Source organism: Serinus canaria, chromosome 8, assembly GCF_022539315.1.
Source record: "Serinus canaria isolate serCan28SL12 chromosome 8, serCan2020, whole genome shotgun sequence".
In the NCBI taxonomy this organism is placed as follows: domain Eukaryota; kingdom Metazoa; phylum Chordata; class Aves; order Passeriformes; family Fringillidae; genus Serinus; species Serinus canaria.
In genome coordinates this window covers 16,407,369-16,419,866 of record NC_066322.1, presented here as the reverse complement: position 1 = coordinate 16,419,866, position 12,498 = coordinate 16,407,369, and the positions used below count along the sequence as shown (strand labels likewise).

Genomic DNA, 12,498 nt, shown 5'->3' with positions numbered 1-12,498 from the left:
CCTGCCAAAGCATTCAACCCAAAACTTAAGAGACTACTAGTATTAAATAAACTTAAACCTACATACCAAACTGGAGATTCAGGTCTATACCTTCATCTTAATATCCATTAAGCTAGCTCTTGTGTACCAACAGACTCTTCCACATCAGTAATGCACGACAGAAAAAGGGCCCTAAGGTTTTTATTCTTCCATATTTCCAGTATTTTTGTATTATTTTGCTATCAGCGACAAAAAAACTCCATTTATTTTGAGACATATACTATATTAAGGCTTTTACAATTCTTTTATAGTGCCCACAAATGTCTTTAACCACCTCCACCCAGAATCCTGAATTTCTAAGCAGCTGATCTAGAATTTTCACAGTAAGATAACCCCAAGAAGTTGCTACCATTACCTTCAACTTACTTCCTAACAAAAATGACACAAAAAAAAGCCTCACAAAGTGTTATCTAAGAGATCAAAACAGATTAGGGGAGACCTTTAAATTATGATGAACTACTGCTGCATGAACCAGGTACTGGGTTAAAGTCCAAATAAATTTGATTTGGTTCTATTCCGTAACTCCACAAGTGTGTGTGTATATGCATACATATATGTGTATGTGTTTTAGAAGTCTCTTTTGGTTTCAAGTTTCATTTGCTATAAACCACTGAAAACTTTATATTCATGCCCCATTGTCTCTGAATAGCAAAAGTAATTTAAAATGGAAGCTCTGTTTTTGAGAACCTCTGGGCCTTCTTAGGTAATCAATCATTAAAAAGTAGTTTGAAAGACACCAAATGTAGTTTCTCCACTTTTATCAATCCATAAGCTAAAGTGACTATTAAGCATTTAAACTGCAGAGCAACGAAACTGTTTTAAGACACAAAGATCTTACTCAAACAATAGGTATATATACACTATATGCAAAAACATTTTCACTGGTTTCAGTGGAGTTGTAAGGCAAGTCAGAACTTAGAAGACTGCAATCACAGAAACAAATTCAAATAGCATCAATGCTTTTATTTAAAAGAGACCATGCACAGAGTAACCAGAAAGGAAGACAGAATCTTCCACAGTAGGAAATTTTGCAGAGAGACATCAGTGTTTTAGTGGCGTCCTTCCAGCCATGGGGTAAATCCTAAGAAACTGGGTAGAGCTGGGCTTCTATTCACCAAAGCCCAGATTCCTTGTGGCAAATGCTACATGAATGAGTTCTGGAAAATTTACATGCAAACCTCATGCAGGTTGAGGATGGGCGAGGGACGTTTCAAGAGTGACGATGTACACACAGTTAGCAACTACTATTGCTATTTTTCTGACAATACTTGAGGATGAAGGACACAATATAGGTCCAGGCTATGAGAGCTGTCTCCCAAAGAAAACCTAAGAATGTTCAGAGACGTTACCATTCTGTTTTCCCTCTTTCTTTATCTCACTGTTTCCAAATACTGTCTTTAGTCCTACTGACTGAAGCAGAAGCTTCACCTGAGGTGATGAAAGTGCCCACTAGATCTTCTTCCCTTTGAAATCGGGAACAAGACAGATCCAAGTGACTGACTCTAGAAGTTAGTGGTAAAAATTATTAATCAGATTAAAACCATTTAGCCCAGCTGCAGGGAGCTAGAGCAAAAGAAAGGGACAGATCTCAGAAACTCACGCTTAATAGGAGGTGACGAGGTAGCAGAACCTTTAAAAGACTCACCAGCAACCTCCAGAGACCACTGGCCTAGTTTTTAAAAATCTACAAATACTCCTGGTGACCTAGCCACTGTCAGGAGCAGGGAAAGGGCTGACTTGTTAGTCCACAGGGAATGTGACATTACCTACATGCACACACAGCAAAAGAAGGGCAAATCTGCGATAGAGCCCTCCTCTCTGTGCCCATATCACAAATCATTCAACAGCATGTTTAATTCATCAATTTATAAAAATCTCTCAGTGAAGACCAATACTCACCGGAAAGTTTTGACAAGATTTTTTAGCTCTGTGTAAACATCACCTGAAGCAATCTGAAGAGGGCCCAAAACTGCAGATAATCTAGAAGGCAAAAGACACCAGTCAATATACATTTTCTTCTCTTTCTCATTTCTTCTGAAGTAGGACTTCCACCAAAGCTTATCAAGGTTAGTAAAAAGGAAGAGATTGACTTCTGTGCAGCAGATCAGGCCTATAGTTTTCATTTCAGCTCTCTCCATGTGCTCTTTGGGCCAACATCTTCTCTTCACAACTGCTTGTTTTTAAAAAAAAGAAGCCCTAGTTCTGTGTGAATGTGAAGATTTAAATATAATTCTACACAGATATACTTACTAGTTTCACCTTTCAGTTCTGAAAAAGTATTTTTACAATTATGAGGATTAGAACTACAGGCCTTATAAATTTTTTGAAGGTTTATATTTACTTGGCTCAAAAATAACAATACAAAAGGAAACTGCATGTCTAAATAGGGTATTCACACATAATATACCTGCTAACCTCAGACTCACTCAGATGCAACAGAAATGTCAGTCCACTGTGAGCTTGGTAGATGAAATCTAGATGATAGTTATCAGAAAATTTCAAAAGAAAAAGACAGGTTTTCTCCTTAATTAGCTGTGCATAAAAAGGATAGACCACACAAACTGCACATACTCTTTAACTAGTTGTCAGGATTCCCAAATGATGGAAATAACATCCTTTGTTTTTCCCATTTAGGATTAAACTTTTGCCTCTATTTACTTGTTAAATAGTTAAAATTTTCTTGTATTCGAATATCCAGTGATTTGCATTTATATGCACATAACACTGCATCAGAATTCTTGAAGACTGCTTGTTTTACAAAAACTGAACACAGGATTCTTTTCATGCTGGGCATATTCATTGCTTTATCTCAATGCAAATTATCTCTTGATTGTGACAGAACAACTGCATTAGCTCAGGAAATTTAAAACAATCAACATTCACAGACAAGACACTTTGGGGATGGTTTGATTCCATGCTTGTGGCCTATCCACACATAGTGCAGGTAGAGAAAAACAGAAAGGATTTTCCTTTTATTTTGGCAGGGATAGGGGGTTGGTTGCGAGGATTTTAGTAAAAAAAAAAAGGCTTCTGCAAAACCTACTTTAGCTAGGTAACACAAACTACAATGACAGAAAAGTAAATACCTGTACCAAAACCAACAGAATCATGACCTTCAAACACTCATTTATCTGCACTGCCTTGACAATATTTTCAAGGTCCTCCCAACTTTGACAATTTAATAATTCTAACAGATACATCAGAAATGCCTTAATCTTTTTTGTGTGACTCCAAAGCCCTTTTAAGTATGTGAAGAACGTCTGATGTTTGCAAAGTTTTAAGATCCAAATCTGAGGGCCATCCATCCAAACAAGCATTAGAAACTCACTCTTTGTAAGATCTATGCTTAAACAATTTAAAGGATTTGTTTACAGGTAACAGTATGCTTAATGTACAAGACAAATACTTGAACTCCTCTCAATCAATTTCAAGTTTTTCAGTCCAAACTTTAGCAGTTGGTACCTACAGACTGTGCAAACTGGCACTTGCAACTGTTTTACAGGTGACTGTTGCAGAAATAAGTAAGTCCTTTAGGGCAATAATGGGCTTAAGTTATGACTAGGGCCACCTAGAAAGAGCCAGGCCCATCCTTGGATGTGTTACTTAAAACAATGATGAACAAGCACCAACTTCAGACTGACATTCACCAAAGGGTACTTACGCTTTTCTCAGTTTTTCAAGGACAATTCGCTTCCTAATCTGCATTTGTGCATTTGAATCAACAAGTGGGAAGGTGAGATCTTCCAGTTGATCATCCTGTATTAGACAAGAAACTTTAACAGCTATAACCTAGTGTTTCACTGAAGTCAGTACAGATAATCAATAAATATTTAAACATTACATAACTCTTATGTCTGAAAAGAACAACCCCAAACTACTTTTCAATGGGCAGACACTTGCATAATCTGATGCAATATACAGTATGCAGCTAATGGAATTTTCTCTTTCTCCATGAGAGATATTTATCCACTTATGATAGCAGAAACAAAGTACTAATTATTTGAAGGTCTAGTCAGGCTTCATACAACCTCCACACTGTCACACCAGACACTTACTCTGTCTTTGCATGGATGTTCCCCTGTCTGCACTTGTGTCGCTGCCTCCTCAGCCAAGACACACCTTCCTTTATAGAACTCTTTTACCCGGAGTTCTAGGAACTCTGTTTCTTCTTTTAACTTTTCATAACTAGGCACAGGCTTAACTATTCCACCTGAGCCCGTGAAAGGTAAAGAGTAGTTCAAACTGTTTTCAGACTCCCCTACAGCAACATTGTTGAGATCATCAGCTGTATCTAAGTCATCCTCATCAAGTTCTTCAGTCTCCTGGTTGACAGATGCTATGCACTCTGATGCACACAAAGAAGTATAGTTTGGGCCATAGAGAAATTTTAAAGTTTCCTCAGTTCTCCATTCCATAAGTGTTTGCCTAAGCACTTCTAGTAAACTGCCTTTGGAATTAACTGGATGCCTCAGTTCAGGGTTATGTTCTGTTGACTTAGCTAATGTTCTTTTAAGATGTTCTGCTCCTCTTTTGCTCACACCTAGAAAAACTATCTGTGATCCACACGTATTTTCAAAGATTTCTGAAGCACTTGATTTCCCAGAAGCAGTATTGTCTGAAGGTGGTGCAGTTACTTCATTATGAACAGAGCAAGTGTGCCTTTCTTCCCGAGCGTCTAATTTACAATGAGAGAGTTGTTCAGTGGCTTCTACCACGTCTGCATCTTCAGTTTTAGGGCTGGCATGGACTTTCTGAGCATGCTTCTTTTTGAGGATGCTTTTTCTGTGCAATTGCTCTGCAAAATTGGCTGAACTCGACTGACTTCCTGGTAGGACAGACGAAATAAATTCTTGTTCAGTATCAGTGCTGCTGTCACTGGCTGTGTCATGAGAAACAGATTCACATGGATCGGGAGATATCCTAGGATTTTCAATGTCAGATGCTTTAATTACTTCATCACGTAGTTTCACCTCTTCTCCAGACCGTCCGCTACGATAGAAAACACACGTCATCAGTGAAATAAGAAATGGCTTTTATCTGCAATAGCTTTTCATACTCATGTAAGAATGATAAACAAAGCATTTTCTCTCTTAAAGCAGAAGTGTAATTATTTGCTTTAAGAATCATGTGCTCTTCTAAAACTTGAACTCTAAGATTTGTACTAGTCTACAATCAAAATGACGAGTATAGAGATTATTTAGAGAAGTGAGTTCTCAGCTGATTATTGGTAGTTAGAAAAGAACCGTATAAACAAGATATTATTAAAGACAACAGAACAATGTCAGACTTAGCATCATGAATAGTGCAATTTTAAAATGAAGACAGGTATGTTAACATATATAGGAAATATAGTACCCTTGAATCAGGGGGACAGCTGAGCTGTTTCAGCATATAAAAGTTTGCCACCTAATGGCAAGGCGTTGCTAAAGAAAACAAACAGAAAGTTGCACAACGCACAGCGAGGTACAAGATAACAGAGTAGCCTGATTTCATTTTGGCTCATATAGACCTTCTAGATTAAGAAGTACAGAAGCTTTCATCACATATAATTGGCAAAATTTTCTTTATAAAGAATAGATGGCATAAAATATTGAAAGTACAAACAGTGTATTTGTTTCAGATTTCAACAGGTTCAATTAAGACACACAATCCAGGAGCAGCTGTACACTAAATCATACAGATCAAATATGCTGGGTTAGAATCACAAAGGAAAAAAACCTTTGCATAGGTTCTAGTAAGGTCTTTTTTATAACACAACAAATCAAAGATTGCCTTTGCATCTGCTATGATGCTAAAATTTCTAGCTATAAGTGCATCTAACAACAAAAAGAAATTGTTCAGTGTACCTCCGTCCCTCCTTCAGCAGCTCTATGTCTGGTGGTCTGGAAAAAGAAAAAACAAAATGAACATTTTCTTGCTAAATCTATTCTCTTGAAATACACATGAATACAAAACCAGTTGAGTTTGGAAGAGACATCTGAGGATCTTCTAGTCCAACACCCTCTGTTCAAAGCAAAGTTAGCAAGAGGAGGTTTGTGCACATGTTCAGGGAGCATGACTCCTGTGCCTGCAGCACAACACTGTAACAGTGAACACAATTTAACGCAGTCACCAAGTCACACAAAGGTTTGTCAGAAAGGACCTCTGGAAGGCTCTAGCCTGATCTCCTGCCTGAAATGCGACTGTCACCAACACTAGGTTAGGTCAGCCACAAATTCATCAAGTTTAAATAATGAAAACCTCCAAAGATGGAGATTTCAAAACAGTGCTGAGTATCCTGTTTCATTCCACCATAACCTTAGCACAATATTTTTCCAAATGTCCAACCTGAACCATTCACATGATTATCTGTGGCCATCAACTAAGAATAGTTTGGCTTTTTAATCCTTCTAAGTTTTTTCAACTAGTTGGACACTCCTTTCAGATCACCCTTTGGTCTCTTCTTCAAACAAGTAAACATGCCAAGATCCTCATAGATCATATGGTTCCTATAGTAAAGACAATTCTGGGCTATTTATAGGAAAATGTTCCAATCAATGTAAAAATATGAATATGCATTATACTTTTACTGATTTTAAATTTTACTTCGTTAAAAATTAGGCTGTCAAGTTATATATTTTTTTTAAAGAAAACAGTTTTCAAATGTTTCCAGAAACTAAAAATATTACTATACAAATTCTGATGAGTTTCTTTCCAAAGCCCTACTTGCAATTAATCTACTTCAGTTTTGAGGCAGCATGACAGTCCTATTCCTCTTATCCAATACCAAATGTTAAAAATCTAATGTATCCTGGGACTGAAAGAAAACCTTTTAAACAGGCACTAAATGCAAGTCAGTGTACTAACACCTTTCAGTACATAAAAGACCCTGCAGGAAAGCTGGACCGCTCATGTAAATAAACTGAATTTGGAAACTAAAGGTGATAACATAGAGTGATTTAAATTATTAGCTCCATATAATTCTTCTTTGGAGTTTTAAGTGGAGGTTGTAGTCTTTTCTGTCAAAGGCATTTCAGATATTCTACCGTGCACGTGTATGTGGTTGTGCAAAGAGGTGTGGCTAGCCAAGACCTATCTGGGAGTTTGTTTGTTTTTTGAAAATACTGCCTCCTCACCACCACCCAGAATAAATAATTAACTATGTCAGGCATAAAAGAACTATACACTTTTGATGTGAAGAATAAAGGGAGATTTTAGAAACACTTTTCTTGAAGACAGCAAAACATTACCTCAAAAGCACTGGTAAACTTTAACTTTTAATGAAGAGTCTAGTTTTACCTACTAGAACACCTCAGATCTGATGAGGCTGCTCTAAAGCTCTTTTCTCATTGATCATATATTTCATATGACACATGTAACTCCACCTAGTTTCTTTTGTTGAAACCCAGGGACTATGAGAAGTAGCATCTTGGAGAATGAAAGCTGAGTAAATTTGCTGAACATTCTCTGTGCCAGTCTTTGTTGTTCAACAGTGACACCCATTGGCTCCACTGATTATTTGCAAGCCCGTGTTTCCTAAGATGGAAACATGGATTTTATACACTTATACACCATGTTCCAAAATGAGTATTGCAGGAAGAACAAGAAATGGGCAATCAGAAATTTAGACTGGATAAAAAACCTCTTCATTTTATAGACTGCTTTCAGATGCAAGCATTCACTGTCTCAGCTTAAGATCAATGCCAAGTGCTGTGCTAAAATTAGAAAATTTCTTGTAACAGAGTAAGATTATTCCAACCTGTTTGTAAAAATTCAATCCCAGTCAGTCCATTTTAAATAGGAGTTAACTATTATTTCTGACTAGTCTGCCCTCTAAACTAACATGGTCATGTGTGCTAAGTAGATGAGAGTAGTACTGAACCATGCCAATTTCTGTAATCCACACAGCTACAACACTTTTAAAGCAAACACTATGCTAAGCTAACATGTTAACATCAGCTTCCTCTGCTTCATCCAAATCATTTTTATGTGCTGCAGCTCTTAATTACCACTGCAGATGCATACAGAAATAATATTCTCAAAAGGTGCAGTGAACGTATAAGATTATACTTACTTTTCTTCTTCTCTCATCCACACTGGACTTTTGGAAATTTGAGCTTCAAAATATTTAGATGCTCTATAGCAAAAGTTGCTGCAAAAGCACTGGCAATGAAAGAAAGCAAGAAAACACGACTAAGGCCAACTTTAATACATAGAAAGGCACAAAAGTAATTTCTTTTAATGCCTGTAAAATTAAGTACCAATACATGATTCTTTTCAAGCCTATGGCCAGGTTTTTAGTTCACCTGAGAAACCCAACCACATAGGTCTATCCCATTTCACACAAGCCACATTTAGCTGCTTCTTTCTTTCCCATTTTTCTGCTTTCTGCATTTTTATATCACACTGAGAAGCAAACCACTGCTGGATTCTATATAACAATAATTTTAAAAAACCCCAACAAATCAAACTGTTCAAAGTGGAACCCATAACCCAATATGCTGTTCATACAGTTTAACAGACATACAATAAAATTCAGATGTCTAATAATGAAAATTTTGGTCGCCAACAGAACCCGGTGTTTTGCAATACTTAGAACAGCACCTAAAAATCTGCAGCATCTTTGAAAAACTGATTTGCAAACCTGCATCACAAGGGAAGAACACAAAGCATCCCACTTCTTGCTGGAGTCTTGCCTGATTGCTCATGAAAGCAATTCCTAAAATTTTGTGTATCCCAGAGTTTTAACCAGAGGAAAGGAATGCATACTAGTGACACTGAAGAAATTTGTTCCGTAACTGAAAATATTTATGCTACAATTTAGTCTCTACGTGCCTGCAGGCGACTGTGTATTCTGTGAAACGGCAAAGATGACTTTCCTGCAACAACCTGTGAATATGCTTCCAGAAACATTTTGTGAAGAGTTAGGTTTTATGTTGAAAGTCCTCAAAAGAGAAAACTAACTGTTCCCCAAAAAAGAACACTAAAGGATATGTTAAGATGTAACTTGTATTACATTACTGCAAACATCCTTGAAAAGGATGTTCACTTTGACCCTACTAAAGCTCACTAATTATGCTGGAGCAAAATAAAGAACACTTCTTCACAAATGCCTTTAACAGATCAGCTGTGCCACATTTAAACACCTAGCCAAGTAAAACTTTCCATCCTATGTTTAAACTTAAAAAACCATGTATTTTGATTCACCAAAGATATCATCTAGGAAGTGAAATGCACAAAAATTTCAACAATTTGTGAAAATTATTTTCATAAGAACCAAACATATTTGCCTCTGAATCAAGCCACTGTATGAATGCTGTTACAAAATGCATTTCTGATGCTGCCACCATTAACACATTCTAGAAATACACTTGGTACCATACCTTTCTTTCAGTGATATCATAAACTCTGTTCGTTTTTGTTGAAATTCTGTACTTCTGCTTTGGCACCTAAAATAATACAGTTTCATCAGCAAGACTGTCAGTTCCGTCATGACTACAGAGAAAACATCATTCTTAATTCACATATTTGGGTATGTGCAATATATTCTATTTAACTGAACTGCATACTACAACCACCTTTTCTCTCAATTCTTCTGATGTTGCACCTTCTCAGATGTAAGAATGGCAGTTTATCTTTAATCATATACATCTCATTAATTAGTAAAAGGCAGCTCCACAGCTATAAGAAAACCAGTGCTGAACACAAAATAGTGGAGCCGCCATGGCAGAAGCTTTCCTCGTGTGTAAGTGCTGAGCAATTACAGACAAGTCCTTCCTTAATCCAGATCTTTTTATATGCATGTGAGACTGAACTGTCAGACCCCCACCACTACCCAGACAAACCCAGAGGAACTTATGCAAACTGTAACAGTTTTGAAATGAACATCTAAGCAAACAGATGAAGTCCAAAACAGTAAATTGTTTTGTACATGAGTAGAATGTCTTCAGATAAGCATATGTGGCACTGGTATTACATCACAGGTTATCTAACTGATCTCTGAGTTCTGCTTAAGCATACCTAAAGAGGGGTGACTTTCATATTGACACAGCTGACATACATTTTCATAGCAGATATATATGCATTCACATAATAATATCCCTGCACTGTACTGTTTTTTCACTTCAATCCTTCTCATAGACATCTGTTGCTACACTGACAGAAGAACAAGATTTCTAAGTTTTTCCATTCACAGAGGAAGGCTATGAAGCCGCAACTCGTTCATCTTTATCCCTGTCAGAACAGATACACGGATTGTGATTCTGATCATACACTAATTGATTCTGTCATACAAGAGCTGCTGTTTACTGATCAAATTTCACCTTTCACTTCAGAAGGATTATACTGAAATGGAATTATATAATACCTGGCTCCTTATTTGACAGTAATCTGTGCTTAATATTCTAAGTTTAAAATTAAAAAGAAAATGCAAGAGAATCAAAATTGTGAAAGGATTCCTTTGTTAACAGCATTAAGGAAAAGCAACTTACATTTTCCAGCTTATTCTGACATAGAGGATAACCACACAGTTTGATGATAGATCGCTCATCAACAACGTCTTTATAGTGAGATGGAGTAATGCATTTTCCCTAAAATGACAAGAAAATAGTTCACCAATAGATACTGGAAAACGTGCCAGTTTTTGTACTCAAAACATCTCTTAAGCATACAAATATCTTAAATTTTTTAACAGTTATCCATTAAGTTTAATAAACAACATTGAGAACCTACACAGTAGAAAAGGTAAAAGGGTAAAGAGAGAAGGAAAACAGACCTGGGCATTTCTTTTTTACATATACAAAACCTGCATAGTTTTGCCTCTAGTGTGTCACCTATTCCTGTAATTTTCCTCTATTTACGTGTTTGGCACACCTATTAATCAGTCTGTTTACAACTTAACAAGAACAGTCATCATACCATTCCAGCAAAACTCTGCTGCCAGATAACTGGGGTGCTTTGGAGACTTTGTGCAAATTTACTGACAGTATGATGTGAACCTAAATTTTTACAGTTCATCTGCCAGTCCAGAACCACAGAGGTATAAACAAAGGCTGTGAGAAGAGTGAGGATTCATTAATGTACATAGTCCTGCAAAACTAGGGCATGTTTCCACTGCAGAACCCTTAAAATTATGGAAACTGTTATCAGAGCTGGTACAAGAGGGAATCAATGGTTTGGCTATTTCAAACTGCAGCAAATTGTTCCAAAAACTTTTTTAAAAAGTACCACACTAAGATGCAAAACAGTATAAAACTTGCAACACCTACACAATTTAGAAGGAACTCTTCAGTAATGTCCTCTTCCAGGAGCTGCTCAACAATAGACAATGCTTTTTTCTCACATTCAATCTTGTGTCTCAGTGCAGCCTCCAGAGCTGCTTTCCTGTAACAGAACAGACACTGAATGATTCAGAGGGCAGATCTCCATAAACAATTTTCTAGTAGTATTTTTATCTTTTTTTCTGAAATACAGCTTCCATTTTTCTGTATCACACTATGTTGGCCAAACAAGCAACAAGTAACTGGACTAGTAATTTTGTTACAACTACAAAGGGTTATATATTTTATATTGGTTTGCTTTCTTTGCTAGTCAAGAAAAGTATTGACTCTTACTATATTGCAATACACTCCCCAAATTTTCTTGCAAGAGAGAAATCCAGAACCAGCTGGACAAAGAACCTGGGACAATTTATGGAATGTTGTCAGGAAAAAAGGAACCGTGTAAGACATGAAGAATGGGAAGAAAAAAGAACTAGGACGTGACTGAGTGTGAGGTTACAAAGTAAAGGTAGGAATAAAATGAACAAATGCCTCCTCTTGAGTGTTATTTGATGTAAAAAATTATAAATGGCAGGTATGTAAAAAAGTTAAGACAGCAAAAAGCAAGAACTACAGACTAAGGCAATACAATTTTGGACGTTAGATTACAAACTTTTATTATATTACACAATGCTCAGATGTGCATGCTGTTAGAAGTTACACAGCATCACTCCAAATGTCCTATGTGATGTTGATGCTGGTGATTTACTGAAGTTCATCGTGGTACTCTGAGAAAGCAAAGCCTCTGCAGCACAAAGACTGCAATTTCAAAGTGAGGCAAAACAACACAAATATCACATACTGTTCCTCAGAAATTATACCTTTGAGCAGCATCTTCATTTTTCTGAGCAGCTGAATGCTTGTTTCCTAGAAATCAAATACACGAATATAGAAATTAGTGTACTTTCTTAACAGTCAAAGATGTTGGAACCTGAAAAATATTAAAACCTCTAAACTGTAAGCACAACCAGGATAATTTCTTAGTAATTATTATTGCTTTTGATGGCTGTGATTTCAGCAAGCTGGTATGCAGCAGCCAGTTAGATACACTTTTTACAGCGTGAAAACAGACAGGCCCAACTCGTCTTATGCTCGCATTCACCATGTTCTGTATACACAAAAAGGGGAAAAAATTCTGACAATAGTTTTGTGCCCGCCACAC

At 36.8% G+C, this 12,498-nt stretch overlaps 1 protein-coding gene across 8 annotated transcripts in view; it reads right to left on the bottom strand.

The window, feature by feature from the left end:
• Positions 1–12,498, bottom strand: part of RPAP2 (RNA polymerase II associated protein 2) — a 55,828-nt gene that overhangs the window by 42,677 nt on the left and 653 nt on the right. For all 8 annotated transcript variants that reach the window (XM_018912238.3, XM_050977369.1, XM_050977372.1 and 5 more), the window contains exons 2-10: positions 12,158–12,203; positions 11,286–11,400; positions 10,509–10,607; positions 9,402–9,467; positions 8,093–8,181; positions 5,886–5,921; positions 4,095–5,028; positions 3,701–3,795; positions 1,939–2,019 (exon numbers count right to left, since the gene is read on the bottom strand). In XM_018912238.3, coding sequence (XP_018767783.3) covers positions 1,939–2,019; positions 3,701–3,795; positions 4,095–5,028; positions 5,886–5,921; positions 8,093–8,181; positions 9,402–9,467; positions 10,509–10,607; positions 11,286–11,400; positions 12,158–12,203 — 1,561 coding nt within the window. The remainder of the gene's footprint in view (positions 1–1,938; positions 2,020–3,700; positions 3,796–4,094; positions 5,029–5,885; positions 5,922–8,092; positions 8,182–9,401; positions 9,468–10,508; positions 10,608–11,285; positions 11,401–12,157; positions 12,204–12,498) is intronic.